The 27,946-nt window shown below is 38.6% G+C and overlaps 1 protein-coding gene across 3 annotated transcripts; it reads left to right on the forward strand.

Moving 5' to 3' along the window:
* Positions 1 to 54: 54 nt before the first annotated feature.
* ylpm1 (YLP motif containing 1) lies at positions 55 to 27,697 on the forward strand. Of its 3 annotated transcripts, none has more exons than XM_067417275.1 (21): positions 55 to 866; positions 3,704 to 3,904; positions 4,071 to 4,268; positions 8,968 to 9,578; positions 9,663 to 11,732; positions 11,845 to 11,971; positions 12,092 to 12,251; positions 12,327 to 12,422; positions 12,547 to 12,709; positions 13,690 to 13,847; positions 15,733 to 15,887; positions 15,973 to 16,035; positions 16,493 to 16,612; positions 16,725 to 16,901; positions 16,987 to 17,070; positions 17,198 to 17,281; positions 17,386 to 17,466; positions 25,175 to 25,226; positions 26,468 to 26,592; positions 26,850 to 27,030; positions 27,376 to 27,697. In XM_067417275.1, exons 1-20 carry the CDS (start codon positions 333 to 335, stop codon positions 26,994 to 26,996), a joined length of 5,406 nt encoding a protein of 1,801 aa, XP_067273376.1. In that variant the 5' UTR covers positions 55 to 332; the 3' UTR covers positions 26,997 to 27,030; positions 27,376 to 27,697. The 3 variants fall into 3 exon arrangements, with proteins under 3 accessions (XP_067273376.1, XP_067273377.1, XP_067273378.1); XM_067417276.1 differs by having other exon boundaries at positions 12,330 to 12,422; XM_067417277.1 differs by having other exon boundaries at positions 55 to 803.
* Positions 27,698 to 27,946: the final 249 nt, after the last annotated feature.

Below are 27,946 nucleotides of genomic sequence, written 5' to 3' on the forward strand. Positions count from 1 at the left end.
TAACACGTTCATGAAGAGCGTAGAGGAAATGCGATGACGTACTACGCAAGTGGGCGTCACGCTCACGCTGATGCTTGGACGCAGGCGCAGTCGGGCACACGCGCAGGCTCGGCGAGGAAATAGCTTTCGAACAATAATTATGGATGCAAACGTTTTGTTTCTTGCACATCTGTAAAGATACATTGATGTTTATATTTTCATGAAATAGTTAAGAGTCTGTGTTTATAACTGCGTTCATATTTTCAAATTTTAGTAGCGATAGTTTCAAATTAACCGGCTTTATGCGATCTGGCGGCTAGGCCTTGCCTGGCCCGCAGTGTCTCGGATCAAGCATGCATCCCTCTTGGGGCGGTTACGGAGGTGGACCCCAGCCTCCTCCACACTTCGGCCCGCGGTTTAGGGGAGCTCAGCCCCCACCACCACCAGCAGCAGTAGTTGCAGCGACTGCGGCAGCACCAACAGGAGGAGGATTCGGAGGATATGGCGCTCCGTCAGTTACACCGTCATCTAATTTCTCTAGTTTACACGAACAGCATTTACAACAAATGCAGCAATTGCAGCAGCTCCATCAGAAGCAGCTGCAATCCGTGCTGCATCACCCCGGCAACACCAACACCACAAGCGGTGGGCCTTCTCCGTACTGGCAGGCAGGCGTTGCTGGTCATCCCGCACCACCCAACAATTTTCAAGACCCATCAACTCTGAGAGGTCCTGGTGGCCCGCCTCAACCTCAGCCTCCGCCGCCTGAAGTAAAACCTCCAGTCCCCGAGCCCGCTTCCTCTTCATTATCTGCAGCACCACAGGTTAGCGATACCAGTTCATCGGTGGCGGATGAAAAGCCAGACTTTTCGTCGATGTCTCAGCAGGCAAGCTTCTCTTGCATTTCTTCTTCCTCTTATTCTTCCTCCTCTTTGTGTTCTTGCTTATATTGCGTAACAACAAAATTAAATGTATACAGCAGCATCTCCTGCTCGACTAGAGTAGAATTCAAAAGTTCATTGAAATTAGCATATTTATAAATCATATTTGGATAAACATAAAGTTCCTACAACTATCACATGCCATTTCCTGTTGTGATATGTACTCCGTTTTAAGCTTTTTAAAACAATATTTTGTTAATTATCTTTTCTGTAGACCTTCAATGGCCTGATTACTGTGAGTATTTTTGTACTCCTTTATTAAAATGCCATTTAATTAACGAGTAATGACAGAAATATAATTTCAAATGGTGAAAACATTATAACAGCTCCTAGAATACACCGTTAAAGCTCATGAACATGTTTTCTGTCTAATACAGTGTCTTTCAAAGAATGCCATGCTACCATATCCAAAACAACTATATTTTCACTGTTTGTTATTGAAAATTGATAGTTGTCCAAGTTTCCGACAAGTTTCAATTTTCCTAATGCTGTCAAATCCCCCATTTAAATCAGATAGCACAGCAGACAGGTACACAGGGCATTGAAATTACAAAGAAAAACTATGGTTTTGTTACCCATTTAACCATGTAGTTAAGTCATTGTAACCACAAATTAACCATGGTTTTGCTACATTATAGGTAAACCGTTGTGTTTGTTGTAAAACTATGGTAATCCAAATGGTAATCATTCTGCCAAAGAAACATGGTTACTACACAAATGGTTAGTTCATCCAAAAATGAAATTTATGTCATTAATGACTTACTCTAATGTCGTTCCTCACCCGTAAGAGCTCCGTTCATCATCAGAACACAGTTTAAGATATTTTATATTTTAGTCCCAGAACTTATGCAGTCTATGCACACTTTACTGTCCATGTCCAGAAAGGGAATAAAAACATCATCAAAGTAGTCCATATGTGACATCAGTGGGTTGATTAGAATCTCTTGAAGCATCGAAAATACATTTTGGTTCAAAAATATCAAAAACTATGACTTTATTCAACGTTGTCTTCTCTTCCGTGTTCCTCCTAAAAGATTCAAACGGTTCATGAATCAGTGAATTGATCAATGATTCGGGCCGCCAATGTCACGTGATTTTGGCAGTTTGACACGATCCGACCTGCTGAAATCATGTGACATTGGCGACCCGAATCATTGATCGATTCACAGAGAAGATGCTCAATAAAGTCATTTTTAGTAGCCTGACAAGCCAGACCCACATCAAGATGTTTGGTCTGGAAACTCACCATAGACAGGGCTCAATCCGAGGGGCGGGATAAACGGTTGTCTTTCAAACTCCCTCTGCACGCGATAGGATAGCACTACCACCAACCAGAGCAACGAAGGTGAAACAGAGCTTGTTGATAGATTAAACATTCACCATATCCGGTCGGCTAAACTCTGAACACATCTTCCCTTTTTAAGAATGACTTCAGTGCCGTTCTTTGTTCTTTTCTCAGAGAAAAGCTTAACTCCATGTCTTCCAGAATCGCGGTCAAAGCTGATTGGAAAGACCGCCGCCATTCGCCAGTTTCTGTGTTTACTAGAAGCACGCAAACGCAACTCGGCCGTCGTCATTATGGCCCCGCCCACCGACTCTATACACGATGTGATTGGTCCGGCAAGAGTTAGGGGAATACAACTCAGAAGGGTATTGAGAGTTGCTAGACGACACTTGCGGGCAGATTAAACTTGCTGCCGCTATGGTGCGTCTAGATTTCTAGGCTAAAGTTTTGGTGTTTTTGGACCAAAATGTATTTTCGATGCTTCAAGAGATTCTAATCAACCAACTGATGTCACATATGGACTACTTTGATGATGTTTTTATTAGCTTTCTGGACATGGACAGTAAAGTGTGCATAGACTGCATATGCTCTAGTCTAGGACTAAAATATAAAATATCTTAAACTGTGTTCTGAAGATGAACGGTCTTACGGGTGTGGAACGACATTAGGGTGAGTCATTAATGACATCAATTTCATTTTTGGGTGAACTAACCCTTTAACCATGGTTAATTTACATATCGTTTATGGCAAGGCATTGGTCAAAGAAACAAAGAGCAGTACAATAACAATAATATTTATTCTGGAAATTCATATACGGAAGTTGTGTATTTATACAAATTTGAATAAAAAAAATTACATTAACATATTTATTTGATTTGTATTTAACATCCGTGATATTCAAGTACACTAAAACATATTACATGATTGGGCATACTTTCTGGGCTTTTCTCGTTATAGATAAATTACCTAGCGAGTAATGTTTTCCAAACAGCTCCCTGTGTTTATTAGCTTCTTTGACTGCTTTCTCTCTGCACCTTAAAATAGGATCATTTTATTCTATCATTGTCTTCGTGAAAGAATTCTCTTTTTCTGCTTGAAGCCAAAAATGTGGGTGGTATAAAAATTACTTTATCGATTTACCATGGTAAAATTCATAAATTACATTATTTAAAAAGTATGGTTCTTTGCTTCTGCTTTCAGATTCGAAAGTAAGTGTTTTAATTTTTCTCACATGTCAACCAAACGTGGTGCACATGTAAGAAAATGTTCAATGGGGGGAGAGAGATCGAACTACTTAATTGCAGTTGTTTGGCTCCAGAAGTCTTGGAATATAGGCCTAGTGTTTTTGTTGTTGTTGGTGGTTATTAGACACAGGCATTAAAATATCTGTTTTCATATTTGAGTGAAATGTTTATTTGTTATTAAAAGTATTTAGTTTGTACATTCACCGAGTTTTTGAATTCGAACAGTGCTAAAATGCTGTATGTATTGTGCACAGGAGCAGCAGGACTATTGGTACCAGCAGCACCGTCAAAATTTGCAAAAGCTAAAAAATGAGAGGGCAAAGCAGAATCAAAATTCAGCTATTGGAGGCCATGCTTCAGCTCCTCTGCCTCCAGTTGAACCCCCAAAGAGCAACCCTCCTCCACCACCTCCAAAAGAGGAACCCCCTCCTCCTCCACCACCTGAGGAATCAAAGGTAATTTCTTCTGCATACTATTTGCAACCACTTGTGCTTTTTCATATTTTGTGTTTTTGATGAGTACATTTTATAACCTGTTTTATACCATTAACAATGGGGTACAGTGTCAATTGATTACTCCTAATTTATATCATATTTAATTGATTACTGATATTCATCACAGCCCACTGGCATCAGTGAAGTAGGAGACCCAGCTGAAGCAGCTCGTCTTCAGCAGCTGCAGGCGGCAGCTGCCCATTGGCAGCATGTGCAGCACCAAAGGGCAAGCCTTCAGTACCAGGCACTGATGCAAGAGCATGCTCAACTACAGCAGATCCTGCAACAGTACCAACAAGTTATTCAACAGCCAGCTCATCTCCAGGTACAATTGTTGGTCTTATAACTAGAGCCTGATTTATCGGTCTGCCCATTTTATTGGTCGAGATGAGCCTGTCGCAGATAAATCGCATCGTTGTATATGCCACTGATATGAACGTGCACCCAAGCATGCCCACACGTCTCGCAGCACGTGAATAATCACACGAAATTATGTCAAAATGCCTTTCTTGTCGAGTATCATCGTATACATACTCAGTTATTTCTTAAGTAAACGTAAACATGAAATTTGACACTTGCCAGCGCTTTTGATAATTTTCACAACTTTCATGGCCAACAGGATATCTTGTGTGAAGATCTAAACATGCAATATATAAAAATGTTTAATCAACACTTGAATGTGGGTACGTTTTATGAACAATTTACATTTTCAGCACACCCAGATTGGATTCATAAAAATGATCAAACACAGATGGAGTCGAGTCCATCAACGCCCCCAAAGCTAGACAGTCTACATTTCATTTAGTAACAGCCATTTTGATTTATATGCTATTTAATGTTGATGATCACATTATTTTACATATGCATCTGCTTAAATGACATTGCTCATTTCTGCAGCTTCTTTGCGTGTTTTGATCAGGAGATTCTGTACTCGTTCAGGAAATGTGTTAGCCTGACAAGCCAGACCCACATCAAGATGTTTGGTCTGGAAACTCACCATTGACAGGGCTCAATCCGAAGGGCGGGATAAACGGTTGTCTTTCAAACTCCCTCTGCACGCGATAGGATGGAGCTAAAACCAACCAGGGCAACGTAGGTGAAGCAGAGCTTGTTGATCCGGTTGGCAAAACTTCGAACACATCTTCCCTTTTTAAGAATGACTTCAGTGCCGTTCTTTTCTCAGAGAAAAGCTTAACTCCAAGTCTTCCAGAGTCGCGGTCAAAGCTGATTCGAAAGACCAACGTTCGCCAGTTTCTGTGTTTACTAGAAGCACGCAAACGCAACTCGGCCGTCGTCATTATGGCCCCGCCCACAGACTCTATACACGATGAGATTGACCCGGCAAGAGTTAGGCGAATACAGCTCAGAAGGGTATTGAGAGTTGCTGGACGACACTTGAGGGCAGATTAAATTTGCTGCCGCTAGGGTGCGTCTAGATTTCTAGGCTAGAAATGTGTAATAGCGCTCCCTGACATGATAACAGTTAACACATGGAAATAACAGGGACGCTTTTTTCTCATAAGAAAGACGAGATGACAAAATACTTACCCAGTGTTTCCCACAGATTCGAAAGCAATGTGCGGTGGTGGAGGTAAGGGTGGGGTGGGGGGTATTAACATTTTAAAATTTCACATTGAAAGAAATCTAGTATTTGACCATGTCTAACATGTATTCAAATGTAAAACCTACAAATAAGTACGTAGTTATGATCTGCAATACTTTAAGCAACTTGACTATTATTTATTAAAGAGCCATACTGGCACTTTGTGGGTAATGGCATTACAAATGAAAATTATTATTTTTCCGGCCACAAAATGACTCTAATTTGCCTCTTTGCATTGGATTTCTCTATTTTAACCTCGATTACTACACTAATTGTAATTATAAATAATATACATTTTTTTTTAAATATATTTTTAAGTGGTCATTAATGGACCATTATTATTGCACAAATAAAAATATTCAATAAATATTACTAAACTAAAATATAGTTAATTTTATAACATTTATTTAATTGAAAAATGGTGTACGGTCACATTTCACTATGATAGTAAGGAATGTCTCTGGGCTAAATACAAGAGCGTATCATTACAATGTTGCATCTTCATCACTCCATTTTAAAATGACACTGTAAATGGAGTTGATGTAATAATCAATGCACACTGGTGTACAGTTTATCAAAAATTGCTGCAAATACCTGTATAGTAAAACTGTTGTCTATTCCAGTGTTTCTAAACCTTTTTTCAGTAATGGCACCCTTTTGAAAATTTTCTAAATTCTGTGGCACCCCCTCGCATAAGTTACGCTAGGGGTGTAACGGTACAGATTGCTCACGGTTCGCTTTGTTTCACGATTTTAAGTTCTCGGTTTCAGTAAAGTTCGGTATTTGCTACATTCAGGGGAAAAAGGACTACTGTCAAATGAAAATAAAGAAAATAAGAACAAATAACTTAAATACAAGCAGCAGCACAAATAAATACTATTGAGCAAAGATAAGAATAAAATAAACAATGCTTTTCAAGTTTTTCAGGTGGGTCTAACATTAGTTTTTAGGTACAGAAATGGAATAACGTAATCAAATGTAAAATAACTGCATAGTTAACTGTTTAAATTAAAAATTAACCCGTATTAAACTTACAAAAGCTATTCAATCAAGAGCAGTGGGTGATGTCTTTATCTTTTGTTTGACATTAAACAGACAGCAGTAAAGGTTACTGCCCCTTTAAGACCTAATTCAAGGATAGTTGTCGTCTTTTTTGTATAAAGTTCACTTAAGGCATACAGAGTAGGCTACAGACTGTCTGCTTGGATACTCATTAAGATGGACATTTTGACATACTTTTTGTGTAAGTTTGTCCGTTCAAGCACAGGATTTGAAAGATAACTCAATATTTGCGGCAGAGGTGGACAGCAACTAAGTACATTTACTTGAGTACTGTACTTAAGTACACTTTTTGAGTATCTGTACTTTACTGGAGTATTATTTTTTCTGGAAACTTTTGACTTCACTACATTTGAAAGACAAATATCATACTTTTTACTCCACTACATTTCTATCTAGGTCGAAAGTTGTTTCTGTAGCAACTCTGAAAGTCGGAGGATGAATTTTTCCATCTTTAAAAGGTTTTTTGTTGTTGTTGTTTCAGTCACATACATTTTCCCAACTTTTTTTGAACACTGATCAGTTCATAGCAAAATGGAAGAAGACGGTTCTTAGGCACAAGTGTGTGCACCCATAGCCATTCTTTGAAAGTATGTTTCAGTAAAAAAAAAAAATCAAGATTAGTTTAGTTGGCATACACTTGGTGCATGTCTTATAAAATATTAAGAATATAAACATCTGGGAGAAAGAGAAGAGTAAAGTTGGGTAGAGTTTTGGATCCATGCATTTGGCCTTAAAGTGACAGCAGCTTTGTAAAGAGGTTTGTAATGTATATACAAGTATTTAAATTAGTTTAAGTTAGTCGTATGCTAGTACGTCAGATGGAGCATCACTGTATGACGTAAACCATGATGACTGTGCATTTATACAACAATAATAAAATAATGCATTGGCATAAAAAAGGAAACTTACTTTGATACTTAAAACAAATACTTCTGTACTTTTACTTGAGTAAAAATCTGTTTTTACAACTTTCACTTGTAACGGAGTAATATTTGACCAGTAGTACTTTTACTTTTACTCAAGTAATAGTTATGTACTTTGTCCACCTCTGATTTGCGCGCTGTGAGACGTGTGCACGCTTTGGGACGAGCGCACAGAGACAAATCTTCTCATTCGTGTCTTCTACACGCGGGTGATGATGGTGAAAATGACTGGTCATACACATATGGCTGCACTCGCATGCATTGAACAAAGTTTAGAAAGAGAGACCGTTTTGCCCACGTTTTTCTTTTATCATCGCTGTTGTAGTGTATAACTGAGGAGCCTGGACGTATATCCATCGACAAACATACATAAAGCATTATTTTCAAGTTACAACCCATATTAAAGATGCGTCATCAGATGTGAGATGAACCGCGGTGCAAGTGCATCCCGGCACCTTTTACACGGCACCCCTGCTCACGGCATCCCGGTTGGAAAACACTGGTCTATTCAAATGTGTTGATTGACACAGCGCTGGTTTGTTTAGAACTATTAAGAGTGCCGTGATCACGCGTGCTCCCGCAAGATGAAGGCATGTCGCAACTCTGTTATTCAACTGCTCTGGTTTTAACTGTTATGCCACATTAAATGCAACAGTCGAATGCAACGCACACAGTGTGTGTGTGAGTGAGTAAGAGACGCACGCACATGAGGCGGAGGAAGAGCTAAAAGTAAATGCAGCTGGTCGAATATGCATGCGTCTTTTAAATAGTGTAAAAATGAATGAATGACGAAGCAATATGTGGCGGCTGGTGTTGATTCTGTGGTGGTCCACCACAAATTAGTCTATGTGTGGGAAACACTGCTAACCGCTCTTACTAAATAACTTTATTAAGGGTTAATCTATATATATATATATATATATATATATATATATATATATATATATATATATATATATATATATATATATATATATATATATAGAATATATATAATACATAATACACAGTTTAGACTATGAAGTGATATTTTACATTTGATTACTATTTTATAGCCTTCCTAAAAATAACTTTTTTTATTTGTATCTTTGTTCTGTTGTATTTATGGACAATATATGTACATTATGGATACACTGTATTATATGTATAGTACCAGTCAAAAGTTTGGACACATCAATGGGAAAGTTTGTCCAAATGTCTGGCTGTTACAATTCTATACGTAAACAATATTGGTCGATATATCGATATCAGACTAATATCGGTATTGGCATCTGTCCCCAAAAACCCATGGCCGGCTCTTACTTGTAATATTTCTCAGTGGTTCTTAATTTGCATGTTTGGCTCAGAAAATATCTTGGTCTCTAGAGAATTAAAAATTATATATTTTTTTAATAATGTTACAATATTATTTATGATTGTTCAATTATATCCACCAGACATTGCCCTTGGAAATGCAGTTGCAACACTATGAAATGCAGCAACAGCGATTTGCTCCATTGTACCAAGAATGGGACAGGCACTTTAATTTGTGGTTAGAACAGTTTCAGACATACCCACACAAAGACCAGCTGCATGATTATGAAGCCCAGTGGAGGCAATGGCAGGAGCAAATGAATTCAACTTCAGCTCATCTGCAAGAAAGAGTCACGACCCTAAGAGCCATGCAGCCTCAGTATGGTACAGGTCCTTCATATGGAAGCATGATGGGACAATATGGGCAGCATAGACCCCCCGGACCAGAAGGAAGCATGCATAGACTCCCCGGACCAGATGGAAGCATGCATTTAGCCGGCCCAGGGCTTCCATCTATGCCTCCTCCAGTTAACATGGATTCCATGTCAAGACCTTCACCACAGGGCCCACCACCCACTGGACCAGTTATTCCACCGGGGCCATCACCTGCAGAACCTTTCCCATCTACTGTTCCAGATTCTGTCTCTGAAACATGTAAAACTGCTGGACCACATGGACCAGGAGTTCGACCACCTGGACTAGGGGTTCGACCTCCTGGCCCCCCTGGGCCTCATGGAAGATTTGATGGCCCAAGGTATTGCATTTAGAAAAAAGGATTACTTGGCTAATACATTTTTTTCTGGAGCTAGGTTACTGATTTTATTTAATTCCTTTTCAGGTTTGAAGGTCCCAGAGGCCCACGGTTTGAACCGCCACCCCAGCAACGGTTTAGTGGGCCACCCAGATTTGACACTGGCCAGCGATTTAGCCGACCTCCCAGAGGTAATCCTCCACTCCTTGGGGCTCCCGCAAGACTTGAGAACCCCCCTAGGCATAATGCACCTTCACGTTTTGAAAGACCCCCTGCACCCCCTCAACAACCAGGGCAATCCAGTCCTGTCTCTGGAATTCAAACAAAGCAACAATCAGCAAAACCTGATGCACCCCCAGTTCCTCCACCTCATACAGGCCCAGAAAAACAAAAAAATCCCTTAGATCAAAGTAGCAAAAAAGATGCTGCTTCCACTGGTCCGTCACTAACAGATGACTTACTGGACTCAGTGGATGGATTTTTTATTCAGAGTGGTCCCATTCCTCAAACTCAGGATAATAAATCTGAGAGTACCATTGCTGACAATGCAAAGCAAGATAAGCCAACAGAAGATGCTACTAAACCATCCTTACCTACGGAAAGTCCACACGCCACTAACAAAAAATCTCAGAACTCTAGCTCACAACCTCCTAAAACTGGTCATATTGCTAATGGGCCACCACAACAAGCAAAACCTCCTCAAAATGATAAGTTTAAACCTGATACAGTTAAGGAGGCTTCTAGGGGGGCACACTTGATGACGCCGACAGGTCCCCCACAGGTCACACGAGGTAGAGGAAGGGGCCAAGGGCCAATGCCAGTGCCTCTTCGAGGCAGGGGCCGTGCACGTGGTCGAGGGCAGTATGGTGGACAAATGCCCGATCCCAACTGCCAGAGAGAAATTATAGAGGAGGATCCCTATGACCATCAGGAAACAGATGACACAAGGCATGGAGAGGACCAGGATTTGGTTTGGAGAGACCCCTCTTTAGATGATGCTGAAGAAACAGATGACCAGGAAGCACCGCTTGAGATGTGGCATCCAGAGGAGGAACACTTTCCAGAAGAGTACCCAGAGAGCACTCATCCAGGCGAAAACTGGGAAGAAGAACCACAGGATTATTGGGAGGAAGAAGATCCATACTGGACAGAGATAAGACCTCCCATGCATGCTAGACCTCCTTTTCCTCCAGGAGGCCCCAGAAGACCCCCTTTCCATCCCCGATTTATGCTTCATGGCCCAAGGCGCCCCCCTCCTCCTGGAAGTTTGCAACACAACCCACATGGACCGCCTCACTTGGTGCCACGTGGGGGCATGGGACCACGATTCAGACGTGGTGTAGGCCCATGGGGACCACCGCCCCGCCATGACATGATGGCGCGAGACTTGAGGCGGCCACCACCACCTCATGAAATCTTGGCAAGAGAACCAGCGGAATTTGATGAAGAAATGGACAGAGAACCGGGATGGCCTCATCCACGTGGTCGAGGGCTGAGACGTCCTCCTTTACCTCCCCACGAAATGGGGAGAGGGATGAGAAGACCACCCATAAGACCCCCAATGCCAAGGGAGAGGTGGCGTGTCCCACCACCCCACGAAGAAGGAAATTATGAGGAATACCCATATGGTGAAGAGGATGACATGCACAGAAGGCCTACTCATGAATATCATCCAGATTATGAGCAAGACGATGAGTATTATGGTTCTCGTGAGGAATGGGACAGGGAGCAGCCTGACCAAGAGTATCCACCACATCGTCGCCCAGAGCACATTAGAGAGGATCACTGGTTAGAGGGAAGAGAGAGACCATTTCCATACGACGAAGAGGATCGATATAGAGAGGAACGAAGACGACCTTGTTACCCTGATGATCCGCTTTATCAAGAAAGAGATAGGGAGCCTTCATTTCACTCTCATTCAGATTGGGAAAGGCCACCACCTCTACCTCCACAAGAGAGAGGTTACTCTCATACAGTTGGTGAAACGAAGCCCCATTATGAACATGACTCAGAACCTCTAGCTGGCCTGCCAGCACCTCAAACCTCGGATATCCCACTTGAGCAGTCTTCCCCTAGTGCAAATAAAGCTGTACTTGCTCTTTCTCAAAGGCAGCATGAGATAATTTTAAAAGCTGCCCAGGAGCTGAAAATGATACGGTAACATTGATTTCATTATAAGTATCATTATTTAAATAACACTGAAGTGATACAGGCCAACTGGCTAAGATTTTAAAAGTTGAAATCTTACTGATTTTATTTAACCTCATAGAGAGCTCCAGGAAAGCAAGAGGGCTTTTGGAGAAGCTCCCAACCCAGATTCAACTGGGTTGCCTTCAGAACTTCCCCCTGGAATTCTTGGATTGGAAATTCCACCTGAGGTTAAAAGTGCTCTGCAGGTATGCCATCTTTGAATTTTTCTTTGAATGTTTCAAATAATACAATTTAGAAACTGACCAATAACAATAGCATTTTATTGAAAAGCCACTGATTACCTGACCATTTTGTTTTTCTTAAAGGCTACAAATTTATTGTCAGAAACGGGACAGACTATTCCTGGTCAAGCTTTGGAAGCTGGTTTGCCCCCTTCAAATCAGTCTGCAGACTTTCTTCATTCTTCAGCACCTGTCCCTACAGCCGCATTCATTGCCAAAACAGTGGACTATGGGCATGGTCGTGGTCAGTATATATTATGCCTCTCAACTGACATAATTGTTAATGTATCCTGTTAAACTACATTGTGTTTTTATTTAGCAGATGCAACAGGTGCAACAGTAGAAAGGATATCTTATGGAGAGAGGATTGTGTTGAGACCTGGCCCACCACCATCTGAGCGACTGTATGAGAAAGGTTGGCTCTGTTCTGTAAAAATTACAATTTTGAACATTGGGTTTGTGTGCATAAGAACATTAGGTGTGTTTATTTTTATGTTTTTTTCTTTTTTATTAATGTGTGACAAACTTCTCTTTGTTAGAACTGCTTGGCCCTAGAGACCCATACTATGACAGAAGAAGTGACCCATATGGTGGTCCCAGAGATTATGACCGGGATTGGGAGAGAGATCCATATAGGGAGAAGCCAGCTCTGGATTATGAGAGAGACAGATATGAAAGGGACCGTTACCTACGAGATGAACGGTAGGTACTTCAAGACATTACTAATAATGAAAATCATCGATAACAATTCTCATTATTGATTAGTCGGGTCTGCCTCTGTGCGCGGTAAACTTCCAGCAGTCGCGTCAAATTACAACACTGAATAATTAATTTTTATGGACAAAATATGAATCTAGAAATAGTGGAGTGGAAACGGCAAGCTGCTGCAGGAAAGGTATGTCATCCAAGTGCCCAAAACATGAGAATTCTTTATTTAAAACGTGCATTAGCATTTAAAACACACTATAACGTGTGTCTGTGTCCTCAGCGCAAAAATTAAATTTTACAGGTTATATACTCTGATTCTGCGTGAAAGCATGATGGACAGTCTGCTTTAAGCTTCAAACTTCACTGAACAAGCACCTGCACACAGACTAGTGTCCAACAGAGACAATTAATATTCAGCACAAAAACATAAATTTAGCTGAAATATCTTTACGATTTATCTGAAATAGATTTAGGATGGTGAATTTTATTTTAAACAGCAACATGTAATTGAAGTATTTTTTTGAGTATAAAGCTCATATTGAGTAGTAACTGTAAAGGGATAACGGTGTGTACTTTTAATATAAATGTGAGATGTTTCTACAGGATAATGTAATGGCTGTAACAGGTTACTCTGTCCATAGTGTTCATGCAGAACATTCCTCTTATCTGCTAAAACTGTTTTTGCCGTATTGATTACCATTTGTATAACCAAACAAATACTGTTAATAGTTAAACTATGGATTTGCCACAGATCGATTATCGAACAACTAATTAATTATCAAAATAATAGTTAGTCGCAGCCATAGCTGCATCCATTTTGTCATAAGTAGCATCTAATTTTTTATGTATTTTATACCCATATTGGTTCATTAATATTGAAAAATGTAATTACCTACATCAACATTTTTGTGAAGAGCACTAGTTTGTCGCAGACTGGAAAAAACATTTTTTTATTTTTGTATGTCTGGTTTTAGACCTCCACTTGGGCCTCGTCCAGGGCACAGAGAAAGAGAAAGAGATCACCCAAGCCGCTCGAGCAGGGACCGAGAGGTTTACAGCCGGTCAAGTTATGAGAGGTCTTCCTATGAGAGGAGTCTTGAGCATTATGACCATGGATCCTCAAGCTATGGTAGTAAGTGAATTATAAAATAATCCATCTCTTAGCTTTTAAAGGTGAAGTGGAAATGTTTTTTATTTTTGAATATGCTTTAAGTACCATGTGCAAATTCATGTCAGCACCTTTGCTGAGAATTTTCTCCTTAAAACTGAACCAAAGAAAGTCTCAAACGTGTTTTGAAATCGCCCTGGTTTTCTACATCACAAATATGTATATTTGTAACCAATCCCTTCAACTTGCTGGCCATTTTTTTTAGCCTAGCATTAACTATGCTGCTAAGCAAGATTATATATATATATATATATATATATATATATATATATATATATATATATATATATATATATATATATATATATATATATATATATATATATATATATATATTAGGACAGGGACTTTAACGCGTTAATTAAGATTAATTAATTACGTGACGCAAAAAAAAAAAAATTAACCACACTTATTTTTGCACCGCGGAACGTTTTTTAATGAATGAGTTTCGACGGACCGATTATACTGGAACACCAACTAGCGCTCGCTCCGGAGTCACGACAACAACAAACCATGGGTGTGTCTCAATCAGCTCCCTAGTTCAGTAGTCAGGGCACTGATCAGGGAGTCAGCCCATTGACTTATGTTCTGATCAGTGCCCTGACTAGTGAACTAGGGAGCTGATTGAGACGCAGGGCATGAGTGAACATGAACGAAGAAGCTGATGAGACTGCTTTGCTTGGCCCCGTGGATGGGAAATTTTGTTTTAAAAAACGAAAGAATGGAAGCGTCGTCAAGAGCATGGTAGTGTGCAAGCTATACAACAAGGAATTTGCGTATCACCGCAGCACATCGAGCCTCCGATATCACAAATATGCTTTTGCTAAACTAAATGGCAAACATTGCGCTGGTCTGCTGGACTGAAATAAATAAACAACATTTTGTTGATTAAGCTTATGTATTCAGTCATTATTCAATGGTATACTAAAAATACATGTGAAAAATTACTTCTCATTGTTCTCAGGTCAAATATTTATATGCAATTAAAATGCGATTAATTTTGATTAATTAATTACAAAGCCTCTAATTAATTAGATTATTTTTTTTAATCGAGTCCCGGCCCTAATATATATATATAATTCACCCACCAAATGTACTGATTTTTCATATTAACAGAAAAATATACTGGAATAGCCCATGCTTATCTTGAGACCTTCCTGCTCTTTAAACAGCAAAATTAGAACACTATGGCAAAAGCTTTCTTACCTGTACATGACATTGTTTTGCTTTGGTAAGTTGGACTGAACTGATGGGATGGCAGTTTATTTCAGGAATATATTGTGGAATTCTCTCTGTATTTACAGCGTTTTTCTGGTTTGAATGACAATATAAAGGCAAGAACCAGTTTTTGTAGTCCACTGACAACATAGGTTTATATAATTTGTTTAATAATAAAACCATTTAAACAAATACGTATGAATACTACTCATTGAAATAGGGCACTCAGTGAAAGTGGCCTATAACATCTATATTCATCTAAATTCTAATGGATGTTGAGTTCTTGAACATGGGAACAATACAAATTGACACAAATATGACTAAAAGTTGGCTGAAAAGTATTTCCAACTAAAACAAGGCGGTACTTGACTCTGGTAAAGCATATCCATAGCAGATTGGTGGGAATGGCCTTAGACAGCAATATGCCCAGAGCGTTGTGTGTATGGAGGTTTTCCTACATTTTTAGCAAATGGGAAGACAGCTGCATAGGCAACCTAGTTTTATTGATTTTTGCTAGTAGTGAAGTAACACTTAAAAATTGTCCTCTTACACAAGCCAACCATTAATAACCGAGTAATCACTAAGCCTGAAAAGTTGGGACCTGTGTAAGATGCCTATATTTCTTACCCAGGCGATCGGAGGAGCTATCCAGATGAGCGTGCCCCGCCACCCAACTCACTGCCCCCTTCTGCACCTGTTCCCCCTCCTCGTGTGGAGAAGAAACCAGAGATAAAGAATGCTGAGGACATCCTCAAACCCCCAGGTCGATCAGCTCGACCTGACAGGGTATGCCATCATTTTTTTTGTTATTATTGTAATTATGCTCTACTTTTGAATACCATGTTTTACTCACAGTATTTTTTCTTTTCAGATTGTAGTCATAATGCGTGGATTACCTGGAAGTGGAAAAAGTCATGTGGCCAAACTTATTAGGGTAAAACTTTTTGTTGTGCCTTCATTTACCGCAGAGATATTTTAATGTTTATTAATGATTATGCATGCTCGGTCTACTTGAACAAGTCCTCAGGATGGACGATAGAGTTGCCTCTAAACATTTATACTAAACTCAATTCTATTATTAAGATAGCTCATAAATATACAGAAAACTATCTGCTGTAGTTTAAGCTAATGTTATCTATACTGCCCATTTTGGCAATGCTGAGACTGCAGTGCATATTTGCATTTCATTATGATTTCATCAAGTTCACATAGCTAAAAGTATTTTAGATTAGATGTTTTGGGCCAAGGAGATGTCACATAACCAAAGGAAAGAGCAAAATAACTTAGTTTTTTGCTAATGTACGATGTTTTGTATTTGCTTTTTTTAAATTATAAATTACTTGGTCATTTCACTTTATCCATTAAGTAAATATATACTTTTACTGATGTAGGATAAAGAGGTTGAATGTGGTGGTGCACCACCCAGAGTTCTTGGTCTGGATGATTATTTCATGACCGAAGTGGAAAAAGTTGAGAAGGACCCTGATACTGGGAAGCGTGTCAAGAACAAGGTTTGAACTAGTCCTTTGTGTTTGTTTTATAAAAAAAAATCAAATAAAAAAAGGACACCTAACCTAATTTTCTCTAACTGATCATGCACGTCTTCCTGGCCGTCTTCATTAGGTGCTTGAATATGAATATGAACCAGAGATGGAAGACACATATCGAAACAGCATGTTGAAGACATTTAAGAAAACGCTGGATGATGGATTTTTTCCGTTCATTATCCTGGATGCCATCAATGATAAAGTGAAGTATTTCGACCAGTTCTGGAGTGCTGCTAAGACAAAAGGATTTGAGGTGAGCTTCCTCTTGAGTTTTTATCTCTCTAGAGCGACAGTTACTACTTTTTATCTCTACCTCATATCCCACTTTTAATTCTCAGGTGTACTTGGCTGAAATAACCACTGATCACCAAACATGTACAAAGAGAAACATACATGGGCGAACATTAAAGGATATTTCAAAGGTATTTCACTTAACTTAAAAACAGAGCGCTTGCTGTTTTTATGATTTAATACATGCCCAGATTATCACAAGAACTATATGACAGCATTGGTCATGAGTCTGACTAATAATATGCATTTTGTGCACAGCTGGCCAGTGGCTGGGAGTCTGCACCACCCCATATGATAAGACTAGATATCAGGTCTCTACTGCAGGATGCGGCAATTGAAGACGTAAGTTTGTTGATCACCTGTGCTGTTATGATGTTCATTAAAGAAATTGTAAATGTATTTTCCTTATGCTTTTCTTATAGTAACATATACTGCTTTTGTGATAGGTGGAAATGGAAGACTTCAACCCATCTGAAGAAGAACAAAAGGCTGAAATGAAAAAGGAGGATGACGACGAGACAGATCTGGTAGGACCTCGCATTGCATGCATGCTTTTATCCAATAATTTAAATTGTAACTTTATAGTTACTTGACCCAGTTTCTCACCTAAACAAGGTAAGTGCTCTTGTTATTGATCAATGTTTCAGGATACTCTTTCCCAATCCAAACAAGATAAAAAATTAACAAATAAAAAAGAATATTCCTGAGACATGGGATCTCCTGGGGTATGTAAAATAATTGCTATCCATATTCTTAATATGGATTATTAAATGTCTTCTCAAGCAAATATATTGGCAACAGCAAATATCACGTTTTACTAAAGGCAGTGACTTTACCTAGCTTTAAAGTGTTTGAAAAATGAACAAACTTTGATGTAATTTATGATGATATTTATAATTGTCTTTCTCTGCTTGTCCTCCTAAATCTTCATATTTTCCTAATCCTTATTTAAAGATCCACAACATTTAGCTAATTTATAATTATTATTATTATTTTTACTTACAATTGAGACTTGTAATTGGCAATGAATATTTTTAAAAATGCAGCTGGTAGAACTGATCTCTGAGTTTCAATTAATAAAATGTAAGAAAGGCTTTTAAAATGTTACCTGAAACATGCTTCAAACACATTGCTCTTCTAAGGTCACTCATTTTTTTAAACTAGTAGCAGTTTTTGTAAGAATTTCCTATGATATAGTTTTTTAATGTAAATCTAATTTTATCTAGCCAAATTATCTATATTGCCAAATGTATTGGGACACTCCTCCAAATCAGTAAATTCAGGTTTTCTTATCACTTCCATGGCCACATGTTTATAAAATCAAGCACCAAGCTATGCAGACTGCTTCTACAAACATTTGTGTAAGAATGGGTTGCCCTCAGGAGCTCAGTGAATTCAAGCCTGGCACCGCGATGGTTTGCCACCTGTGCAATAAGTTAATTTGTGAAATTTCCTCACTACTAGAATAACAAAATGGAAGCAATTTGGAACATCAGCGACTCTGCCACAAAGTGGTAGGTCACATAAAATCACAGCGGGGTCAGCGCATGCTGAGGTGCACAGTGGGCAGAAATTGGCAACTTTATGCAGAGTCAGTAGCTACAGACCTCCATACTTTGTGTGGCCTTCAGATTAGCTCAAGAACAGTGCGTAGAGAGCTTCATGGAATAGGTTTCATGGCCTGAGGAGCTGCATCCAAGCCTTACATCACCCAAGTGCAATGCAAAGCATTGAATGCAGTGCGTCTGTATCATGCTTGTGTCTGAAAATCCGATGGATGTGTCTGGGATTGGTGGTTGGCAGGAGAACGGTACTTGCCTGACTGCATTGTGCCAAGGGTAAGGTTTAGGTTGACACCTTACTTCCAGTGAAAAAGACTTGTAATGCTTAAGCATTCGAAGACATTTTGGACAAGTACATGCTCCCAAGTTTGTAGGAACATGACTGCACACCAGTGCAAAAAGCAATGTCCGTAAAGACATGGATGAGTGAATTTGGACACAGAGTTTTGACCTCAACCCGATAGAATACTTTTGGACACAAAATTAGAGCGGCGACTGCGAGCCAGGCCTTCTCGTCCAACATCAGTGCCTGACCTCACAAATGTGCTTCCAGAAGAATAGTCAAAATCCCATAAACACACTCCTAAACATTGCGGCAAGCCTTTCCAGAAGAGTTGAAGCTGTTATAGCTGCAAAGGGTAGGCTGACTCCATATTAAACCCTATGAATTAAGAATGGGATGTCATTAAATGAATGTGCATGTAAAGGCTGGGGTCCCAACACTTTTGGCAATATAGTGTATATTAAACAGCCTCGCAATTATTGTGTGATCTTCACACAGATGCATTTGTAATGTATGTTGTAGTTGAATTCTTAATACAAACTTTTTGCTGTGGGACATGCAATTCAGGGGAATAATTGAAAGCATCTCAGTTTCCTCTTGTAGGGAGCTCTACACTGCTCTGTATTATTGTCTCTGTTCACTTGTAATAAAACAGGTCTCACTATAGAGCCATTAATTCAGTGAAGCTACTTTTAGAAGAAAAGTTTTCTTTTTTTCTTTGGTAGATGTGCAAAGAACTAAACCAAATGGCAACCCTGCCAGAAAGACCAACTTGTATTATGTTGACTAACTTTATCTAGGTTTGTTCTAACAAGCTGAAATTAATGTACAAATATAGTAACTAGATATTGTGAGAGCATTGTAAGCAAGCAAGAAAGTTCTTGCATTAAGAAAATTAAAATACTCTTAAAGAGATAAAAAAAAAGTAGACATTTTGGGGCTTAAAGAAACGTTGAACTGAATGATGTCTAACCAATTAAGCTTTTCGAAATGTGAAAGTTAACTTTTGGTTTTATGCTTGGTTCAGACTACGCAATATAATTCGTAAAAGACAATGGGCTTCGGGATGAAATAATTGATAGTCTCATCTAGTAAAATGTGTAATAGTTGAAGATCACAACCAACTTCGTCTATGATGCTTCACGACAGAAAGACTAGCATGTTTTTTTTTTTTTTTCATTTTAAAAAAGGGTGAATTGGCAGTCAGGGCCAAATGGAGTTATGGCCCGGCGGTTACGAGTTTGATTCTCAAAATTACTTTTTCCTGGGTGCCACAGCAAAAATGGCTGCCCTGTGTCCATGGTTTTCAGTGTGTGCTCATTACTCACTACTTCTAATGTTTGTAAACTAACTTGGATGGGTTAAGCTCCAGATATACTTCAATATCCGCGTCTGGGTGCATCTCACGCATGGTCGTCTGCACAGCTTTCAAAGTATACCCAACTGCAGATGGCCAAGTTCCACACATGCGCACATTGCATAGTACAACTGTTGTGACTCCTCTGAATTTCCTGGCGCGTGCGCTGTTGTACGTGCACCATCTCAAAAATTAGGCTGTACGCGGAGGGTGTGTGTGGACGCCCGCAAACCCTCCTGAGGGAAATTGCATTCAGCTGAAGTATACTTTGGGCTTTAAATGCAGAGGACAAATTCTGAGTATTGGGTTTATGCCTTCACATGACACACAAGAAGTTTTGGCACACACTTGTTCACCAATAGCAGGACACTTGCTCTTCCATACAAAGCTTTCAAACATGGTGAAATGAGATGGACAGAATGGAAAAAAGATAAATGCTGGCAAACGGGGAGGCGTGCTTCAGTGAGTAATGGAATTAGCATTAAGTTAATGTGGCTTGTTTAAGTTCTTTTTCCAGGAGTCAGTCGCTAGTTCTGCTTTCTCAATGAAACTACGCATGAAGTAACATGTAGTCTTACATGTTTCTTGTCCATGACAAGAATTTAGGATTCAAAATCATAATTTGACTATGACTATCGTAACAGACAAAACTATTGTGTAGTCTGAACCTAGCATTACACAGCACTGTTTTACACAGACTAATGACAGTGTATTTTAGTTTAAGTAAAGGATTCTTTTATTTTGGAATAGTTTGTTTAAAAAAAATATTGTCCATGTGTGTATGGTTACTTCCAAGACAAAATTCATAAATCATTTTTTTGTCCATAATTTTTGCACATCCAGCTTTGTGGCTCCTTTTGACTGAAGTCTTTCTAAAATTAAGTTGACATACTTTGTCAGCTTTCTTTTTTTTATGCACTGAAAAGCTGAAATTTCAGGATGAGTTAGTCGCACTAAAGGAATCCTGGCTTTGAAAGAATAAGCCAAAGCAAAAATCATTCCAGATGCCAAATGCCATTTACCTACCAAGAATCCAATTTAATACATGGAATTATGGCTTGAAAACAAAGTAAAGCATAAAGAAAAGTAATACAGATGAAAAATGTATGTATCCTTGTTTTGGCCTCAACATTTAATCAATTTATCCTTCTTTGCTGGTGTCAATAACAGCCATGTAAACCTTTTAAAATGCTTTGTATTTCAGTACCACTGCCAGTACTCCTTACTTTTCAGAACTAACATTGATTTATATGTATTTTAAATATTCATAGATTTCAAATGAACAGCTGCGGATATAAGAGACTGTTCAGTTCTTTGTAAAACACAAGATTTCTTCCAACCTGGCTGTTCAGTCCCATACCTTGTAGTACTTCTGATATTTAACACTGTTGAAAAGCAGCATCTATGTTCTTGCAAATTATTCAGCAATATTTAATTTGAATTCTATATTTATGGAACTGGGCCAGTTATGTCCAATAAACTAGGGGTGCGCGCCATAACTAATTTCATTAAAGGGGGGGTGAAATGCTGTTTCATGCATACTGATCTTTTTACACTTTTAAAGACATGGAATCCCATACTAAACATGGACAAAGTTTCAAAAGTTAAGGTGGACGTTTGATGGGAGTATTTCTTTGTCAAAAATACTACTTCCGGTTAGTCATAAGTTTCGGCAAGTTTTTTGCGATCATGCGTCCCCATTGACGTTAGTGGGGGCGGAATTTCCTTGTATGGGCCTTACGGACAATTCTACCGGAAGCGTGTGAGAGAGAGAGAGGGAGAGAGAGAGAGGGAGAGAGCGAAAGCAACAGGCTATGCCCATCAAAGCGCTCGTAGGCTGCGCTGCACAGGTAATGTGCACAATTAACAATGACATCAAAAAGTGCGTTTTTGGTTGCCAGACCAAGACAGTCCTGCACAGATTCCCCCAAAACCCCGCGGTAAGGCAACAGTGGATGTAATTTGCTTTTCCGGATCAGCAACTGAGTTGCGCGAATGTTTATATCTGTTCGCTGCATTTCGGTGCCGACTGTTTCATAAACATGGCCCAGCATGACGCCGGATTTTCCAATAGCCTAATGCTGAAGGATGGAGCAGTCCCAACGTTAGAACCGCGGGCGGTGAGTTAGACTGCTTCAAATGTCTGTGTCTATGCTCATCAAGTAGCCCAAACATGATCACGTATAGTTACTATATATATTACTATGTATAGAAATTGATCAATGGAGCATGCGATGTGTAGTGCGTGTACATTTGTTTAGCTGGCCACTATATGTGTAACTTTATGTTTGTGTATTGTAAAAGCACTCAACAATACACAAAGAGGGGGGAAATATGTTGAACTAAATAAGCACGCTTCTTCATTCAAATGCGCTACTATTCCGTGTCTTTCTATGTAAACACTAACTTAACCTGTCTACACAAACCACGCGTAAACACACAAACACACGTGCACAACTGCACTTCCCACATGTACACCTTCAAAGACAAAAATACGACGATATAATTCAAGTATAAATATGTAAATAACACAAGCCGCTAAGCATATTATATAGTTAGTGTATATCGTACCACATAGAGACGTCCTGCTCTAGTCGTTTTTGCTGCTGCTCCTGTTCAACTGCAGCCTCTGGGTCTGATTCCGGATCATAGATGTATGGCTGTATCTGATTAAAAGCCATATTTTTATTTTGAATAAAGTTTTTTCCCCGCTGTTAGGGATGACAGCTTTACGACGCACTCGATACACTTAACACAATAGCAGCGCGCTGCTGCACACGTCATTATTTAGCTCCGCTCACACGACACGCCCCCACCCGCTCGGCTTTTTTCGGAAAGACTCGGAACAGCGCATCTTTCTTATATAATTATAAAAAAAATAAAGACTTTTCGGAGATATGCAGGATGCAATGCTACTCTATAGGTACTCAAGATTGACATGACACTGACTGAAACTGAGTGTTTCACCCCCCCTTTAACGTTCAAATGGAAATTTTGTAGTATACTTGTCTAACAAACCTCTGAATAAGTTATTCATTTGAAATAACCTACCTACTTAAGATGCATCAAGCGGTCAAATGAATCTATCACTGATATAGCAGTTCAGCATTAGCTAATATAGCCATATTTATTCAAATCACCTGAATCGATAAGCAGTGAGGATCAATTAATTAATTATCAAATACAAACCCAATAGCCTATTTTTAACAGAAATCCTCAAATAAAAGTGCTGATTTGAATGCAGTCCTCGTGTATGAAAAGTACTTGACAACATGTCAATTTTGATTTTGCTGCCAGTCATGTGTACAAGTAATTTCCTTTTCATATTTTTTCCCATTTAAACTGGTATATAATTGTATATTTACCTAATCACCAGTAGTATAACACGCCTTTAATCCAGTTAATTTATTTAGTTTGACATGATGTAGATGAAAACGGAACGGTTTTGTCACAATACAGTCTCAATTTGCTCAGACACAGTGGAGAAAAGGAATGCAAGGTCTTTGGAAAAATGCAATGTTTTTTCCCCCCTGCTCCAGTATACACTTTAAAAACTCTACATTATTTTGAAAAGTGTAACATGGGAGTATTTTGAACGTAGCCTTTGTATAGAAATAAAGCAAACATACATGTGCAAAAAACATTAATGTAAGCATCTGGTTTTTCAAATTTCAACTAGAGAAACGGTATTGTCTGGTCAACTAGTTATGCACATCCCTATTATAAACTATAGCTATGACAATTATGATGCAGTGATTTTTATATAACACAAACATGCACTCTTTGGTAAAAGCATGAATGTCTCAAGTGAAATTTTCAGCTTCAAACATTATGATTGGTTGCAAGTTGCAAAACTAATGATTGTTTTTGATTTTGTGTTTCTTTAAGAAATGATACCAGACATTATAATCCATAGAAGACATTATAGTCTAGCTGATTATAAAATCTAAATCTTACATTGTTTATTCATCTATAGACTTTGTACTCCTTATAGCAAACTCTTTTTGTACTGAAGCAAGCATGCAATCTGAACTTTGTGGCATTGTAATTTGAGAAAATATTTTATATTACTACATTTTATTAAACTCTATATACAAAAGAGAAAATGCATCGAGGCTAAATGTATGTGCATTAGAAACATTAAAATCTCTCATCCAGAAATTTGTGCTATTATTTTGTAGATGGTCTAACTGGGGATGACTTTACACCAGTAGTGTGCCGCATGACCAAAAAAGTATAAGAGCCACTGCTTTATACAGAAGTTTTGTTTAATTCTTGATTTTTGTGTAAATCACCATTTAATACTTAGCCATTTAATTTTAATTATGATATGGACATTTACATTTTAACTAGTTATAACTTTCTGATTTTAATCAAGGGAAGTCCGTTTTTTGGGGATTGGTACTTTTAACTGTATCGCTAATTAAATGGAAATTCTAAATTAAAAATGACAGAACTTCCTACTTTTCTATTTATATATTCGTCAGATGAAAGAAGAGCAGTGTTTCTCAATCCTGAAATCCAGTGTTGTGGTGGTTTCTCTTGGGCAGGATTGAGAAATACTTCTGAAGGGTGCAGAGAATAATTTTACATTTGAAAGTGGACTCCTTTGTCAGTCTTGAGTATTTTCTGCGTGTTGTGCAGTTGGCTTTTTGTCTTTTCCCATGAAAAGACTGCTCTCTGCTACAAAAATGTGTCTTGGCTTTGTGATTTACAGTTAAATGAATGTGTAAAGCAGTCAACAATGTATGAATATAGAAAAACCTCAGTAGATTTCAAATATGCATGCACTTCTGTATTCAGTAGACTATTCCTCATCCTGAAAATAATGACTGTTTACCAATTGCTGAGAGCTCATTGTTGCCTTTGTGACTTATTAATTATCTTTTTCTCAAGCTTATTCTCTCATCATCCAAAGCATCATCATTGCTCCCCAGCCCCTATTCTGTTCCTGCCCTCTCTGTCACACTGTCTGTCCCCTCTGTCTCTCATCCCCTGAGGATTAACAGTTGGAGTGTCTCTCTGTAATATAGGGATACCTTCCGAAAAGCAAATGGGAGATGGACACTTCAGAAGCAAAGCTTGGTGGGTATTTATTTATTTGTAGTTCTACACAAGCAGTATACATTGTTTGTACTGTATGTTGTCGTCTTTTTTTTATTTTGTTTTTCATTTTTGGTCTTTGTCATATAATTATGGGTAATTTATTTCATACTTTTTCCCTGGGTTAATTAAGGTTTCAAGATTTCTCACTACGTTTGCACCATGTACATTTGTAAATTATCCCTGGATTTACAAATGTACAAATTCGAATCATTTTATTTGCATTTACTGAAGCTAGTAACAACAATTGGACAAACACCACATCTGAAATGTTTTATTAACTGGTTGTCCATCTGTTAGAATATCATTGTGTAGATCTGCTCTGGCTGCTTTAAGTCACTTGAAATTGAAACATATTAATTTTCCTCTCAGACAGTTATACGCCGCATTAAAGTGTATGTATGTTTAGAAGCATTTTCACATCTGGCTCATTTGGAGTGTTTGTTTTGGAACCTGCTGCGTTTTCTCCCATTAGTTTGGTTCATTTAGGCATGTATGAACACTGTAATTGCATTTGGAGCCGCACTAAAAAATCGGCCCATGATCACCTAAACAAGGCGGTCTTGGGAGGTTTGCTTGTGGTGGAAAAAACAATCCAAACCAATGGACGGTTACATATGTTGCATGAAAAGCAGCAGTGTTTGTTTTGCTTTTGCTAATGGGTTAACCTGGAGCAAAGACAGTAAAATACATATTCGAAATTTGGTCTGACGAACATATTTCAGAACAACTGTCCAAAACACATTAAAATACTGAAGCCTTGATTTTTGCTTAAAATGATGAAGTAATATAAAGACCGCTTCCAAAGAAAGCCAAAATAAGCAAGTGCATCATGAACAACGAGAGGATTGTTTACTCGCACGTGACTTGGTCCATTTAGAATTTTTTTTTCGGTCCGAACCGAACTAAGAAAAAATTGTAACAATTGTAATCCCTTTTTTTCAGAACAAAATAAACAATCTATATATCTGAAAATGATTTTATAAGCTCTATCTGGTTTAAAAAAAAATGCTAATTCGGCACTGTGTGAGAAGCCCTCGTAACTTTGCTTAATCCTAATGAATTGTGCCTGCAATATGTCTTTAAATGGCCATCGATCATAAAAGAGTAATATTTTTTTTCATATTAGCATGTAATTTACCAGGTTTTAGTAGCTTTGACAAAATAAGTGTTCATCAGTTGTAGAATTGGTGATGACTTTAGATGCTGCTTTGTCCTTCCAGACAAGTTGGATGGTCTGGCGGGAGGAGGCAAGAGAAAACGAGACACTGATGTGTCCGGCATGGAAGACTTCCTCCAGCTGCCGGATGATTATGCCAGTCGCATGTCTGAACCTGGCAAAAAGAGGGTAATGTGGTGCACATTATTTTGTGTTTGCTTTCACTTGCTATTTCTGTTTACCTATTGTTCAGTTTTTTTCTGAATGTTCTTGAGAATTGCAGATTGAGAGCCGTGTTTTGAAAATGATTGAATTGTTGGTCTGTATTTTTATTTTACTGAACAAAGACTCACCTGTTGAATTTTCATTGCTTTTCTTGTTTGGTTTTGGGGAGGGTCGTAATTTAAACAAACATTTTGCACTCATTAAACTTGCTGATCTTGCAGGTACGCTGGGCTGATCTCGAAGAGAAGAAGGATGCCGACAGAAAACGCGCGATTGGTTTTGTAGTTGGTCAGACAGACTGGGAGAAAATCACGGATGAGAGCGGCCAGCTTGCGCAGAGAGCTCTCAACCGCACCAAGTATTTTTAGGAGATTTTGTAATGACAATTGTACAGCATTTATGGTGAGTTTATGGCTCTGTTGAGTAGCCAATACCGATAGTAATTGCGCTATGTGAATAGAAAGATAGAGACACAAGTTTTGTTTCTTGCTTTGCTACATTTTTCTAAACTTCAGAACTTGATTACATCAGCTTACTCATTTACATCAAATGCTGCTTAAATTTAATATTTAGATTAAAATCCAACAAAAACAGCTTTTGTGGTAGTTTCTGCATCTTTTTTTTAATTTTTGGTTGACTTGTTCAATAGTTGTGTTCTTAGTAGTAAATGCAACCCACTGTCATTATACAAACCAGTTTTAAAAATTCTCTCCATGTTTTTTCAACTTGTCTTTTTTCCTGTTGCAGGTTCCCATGAAATTCTTCATTTCCAATGTGTACTGCCTGATGAAGAAAGAGCATTGACTCTTCAGTCGTTGGTCAATCCTGTAGTACACTTAATGGCCTTGGTATAATATCTGGTGTAATGTAAATGCCTTTTTGTTTTAACCACAATCTTATTTTAATAGGTTAAACATTGTGTGTGGTTTTGTAGCAGTGGTACCTTTGATTGTAGGTGATATCCTTACTTTTTGTTAGTTTTATTCCATATATCTACTGTATTTGGCTGTGAAATATTCTTGTAGTTCACACACATCCAATAAAGCTTACAAAACAGTCTCATAAAGAACCCTAATACAGTCGTTTTTCACTTTAAGTTGCTGTTAAAAAAATTGTCGGTTATGCTGAATTGTGGAACTTTGGTTGGTGGAAGCTGTAATTAAAGATTCAAAAGAAACTGTTCAGATTGAGGCAAGAAGCATGACCGATACATTGTACTTGCAAAATAGTTTACTGGCTTCTCATGTGGCAACAGATATTGACTGACAGGTCAGTTCCATTGGTTGTTTTTTTGGCCTGCTCCTAGCTATTTGGTTTG

This window comes from Pseudorasbora parva, chromosome 15 (genome assembly GCF_024679245.1).
Source record: "Pseudorasbora parva isolate DD20220531a chromosome 15, ASM2467924v1, whole genome shotgun sequence".
Lineage (NCBI taxonomy): Eukaryota > Metazoa > Chordata > Actinopteri > Cypriniformes > Gobionidae > Pseudorasbora > Pseudorasbora parva.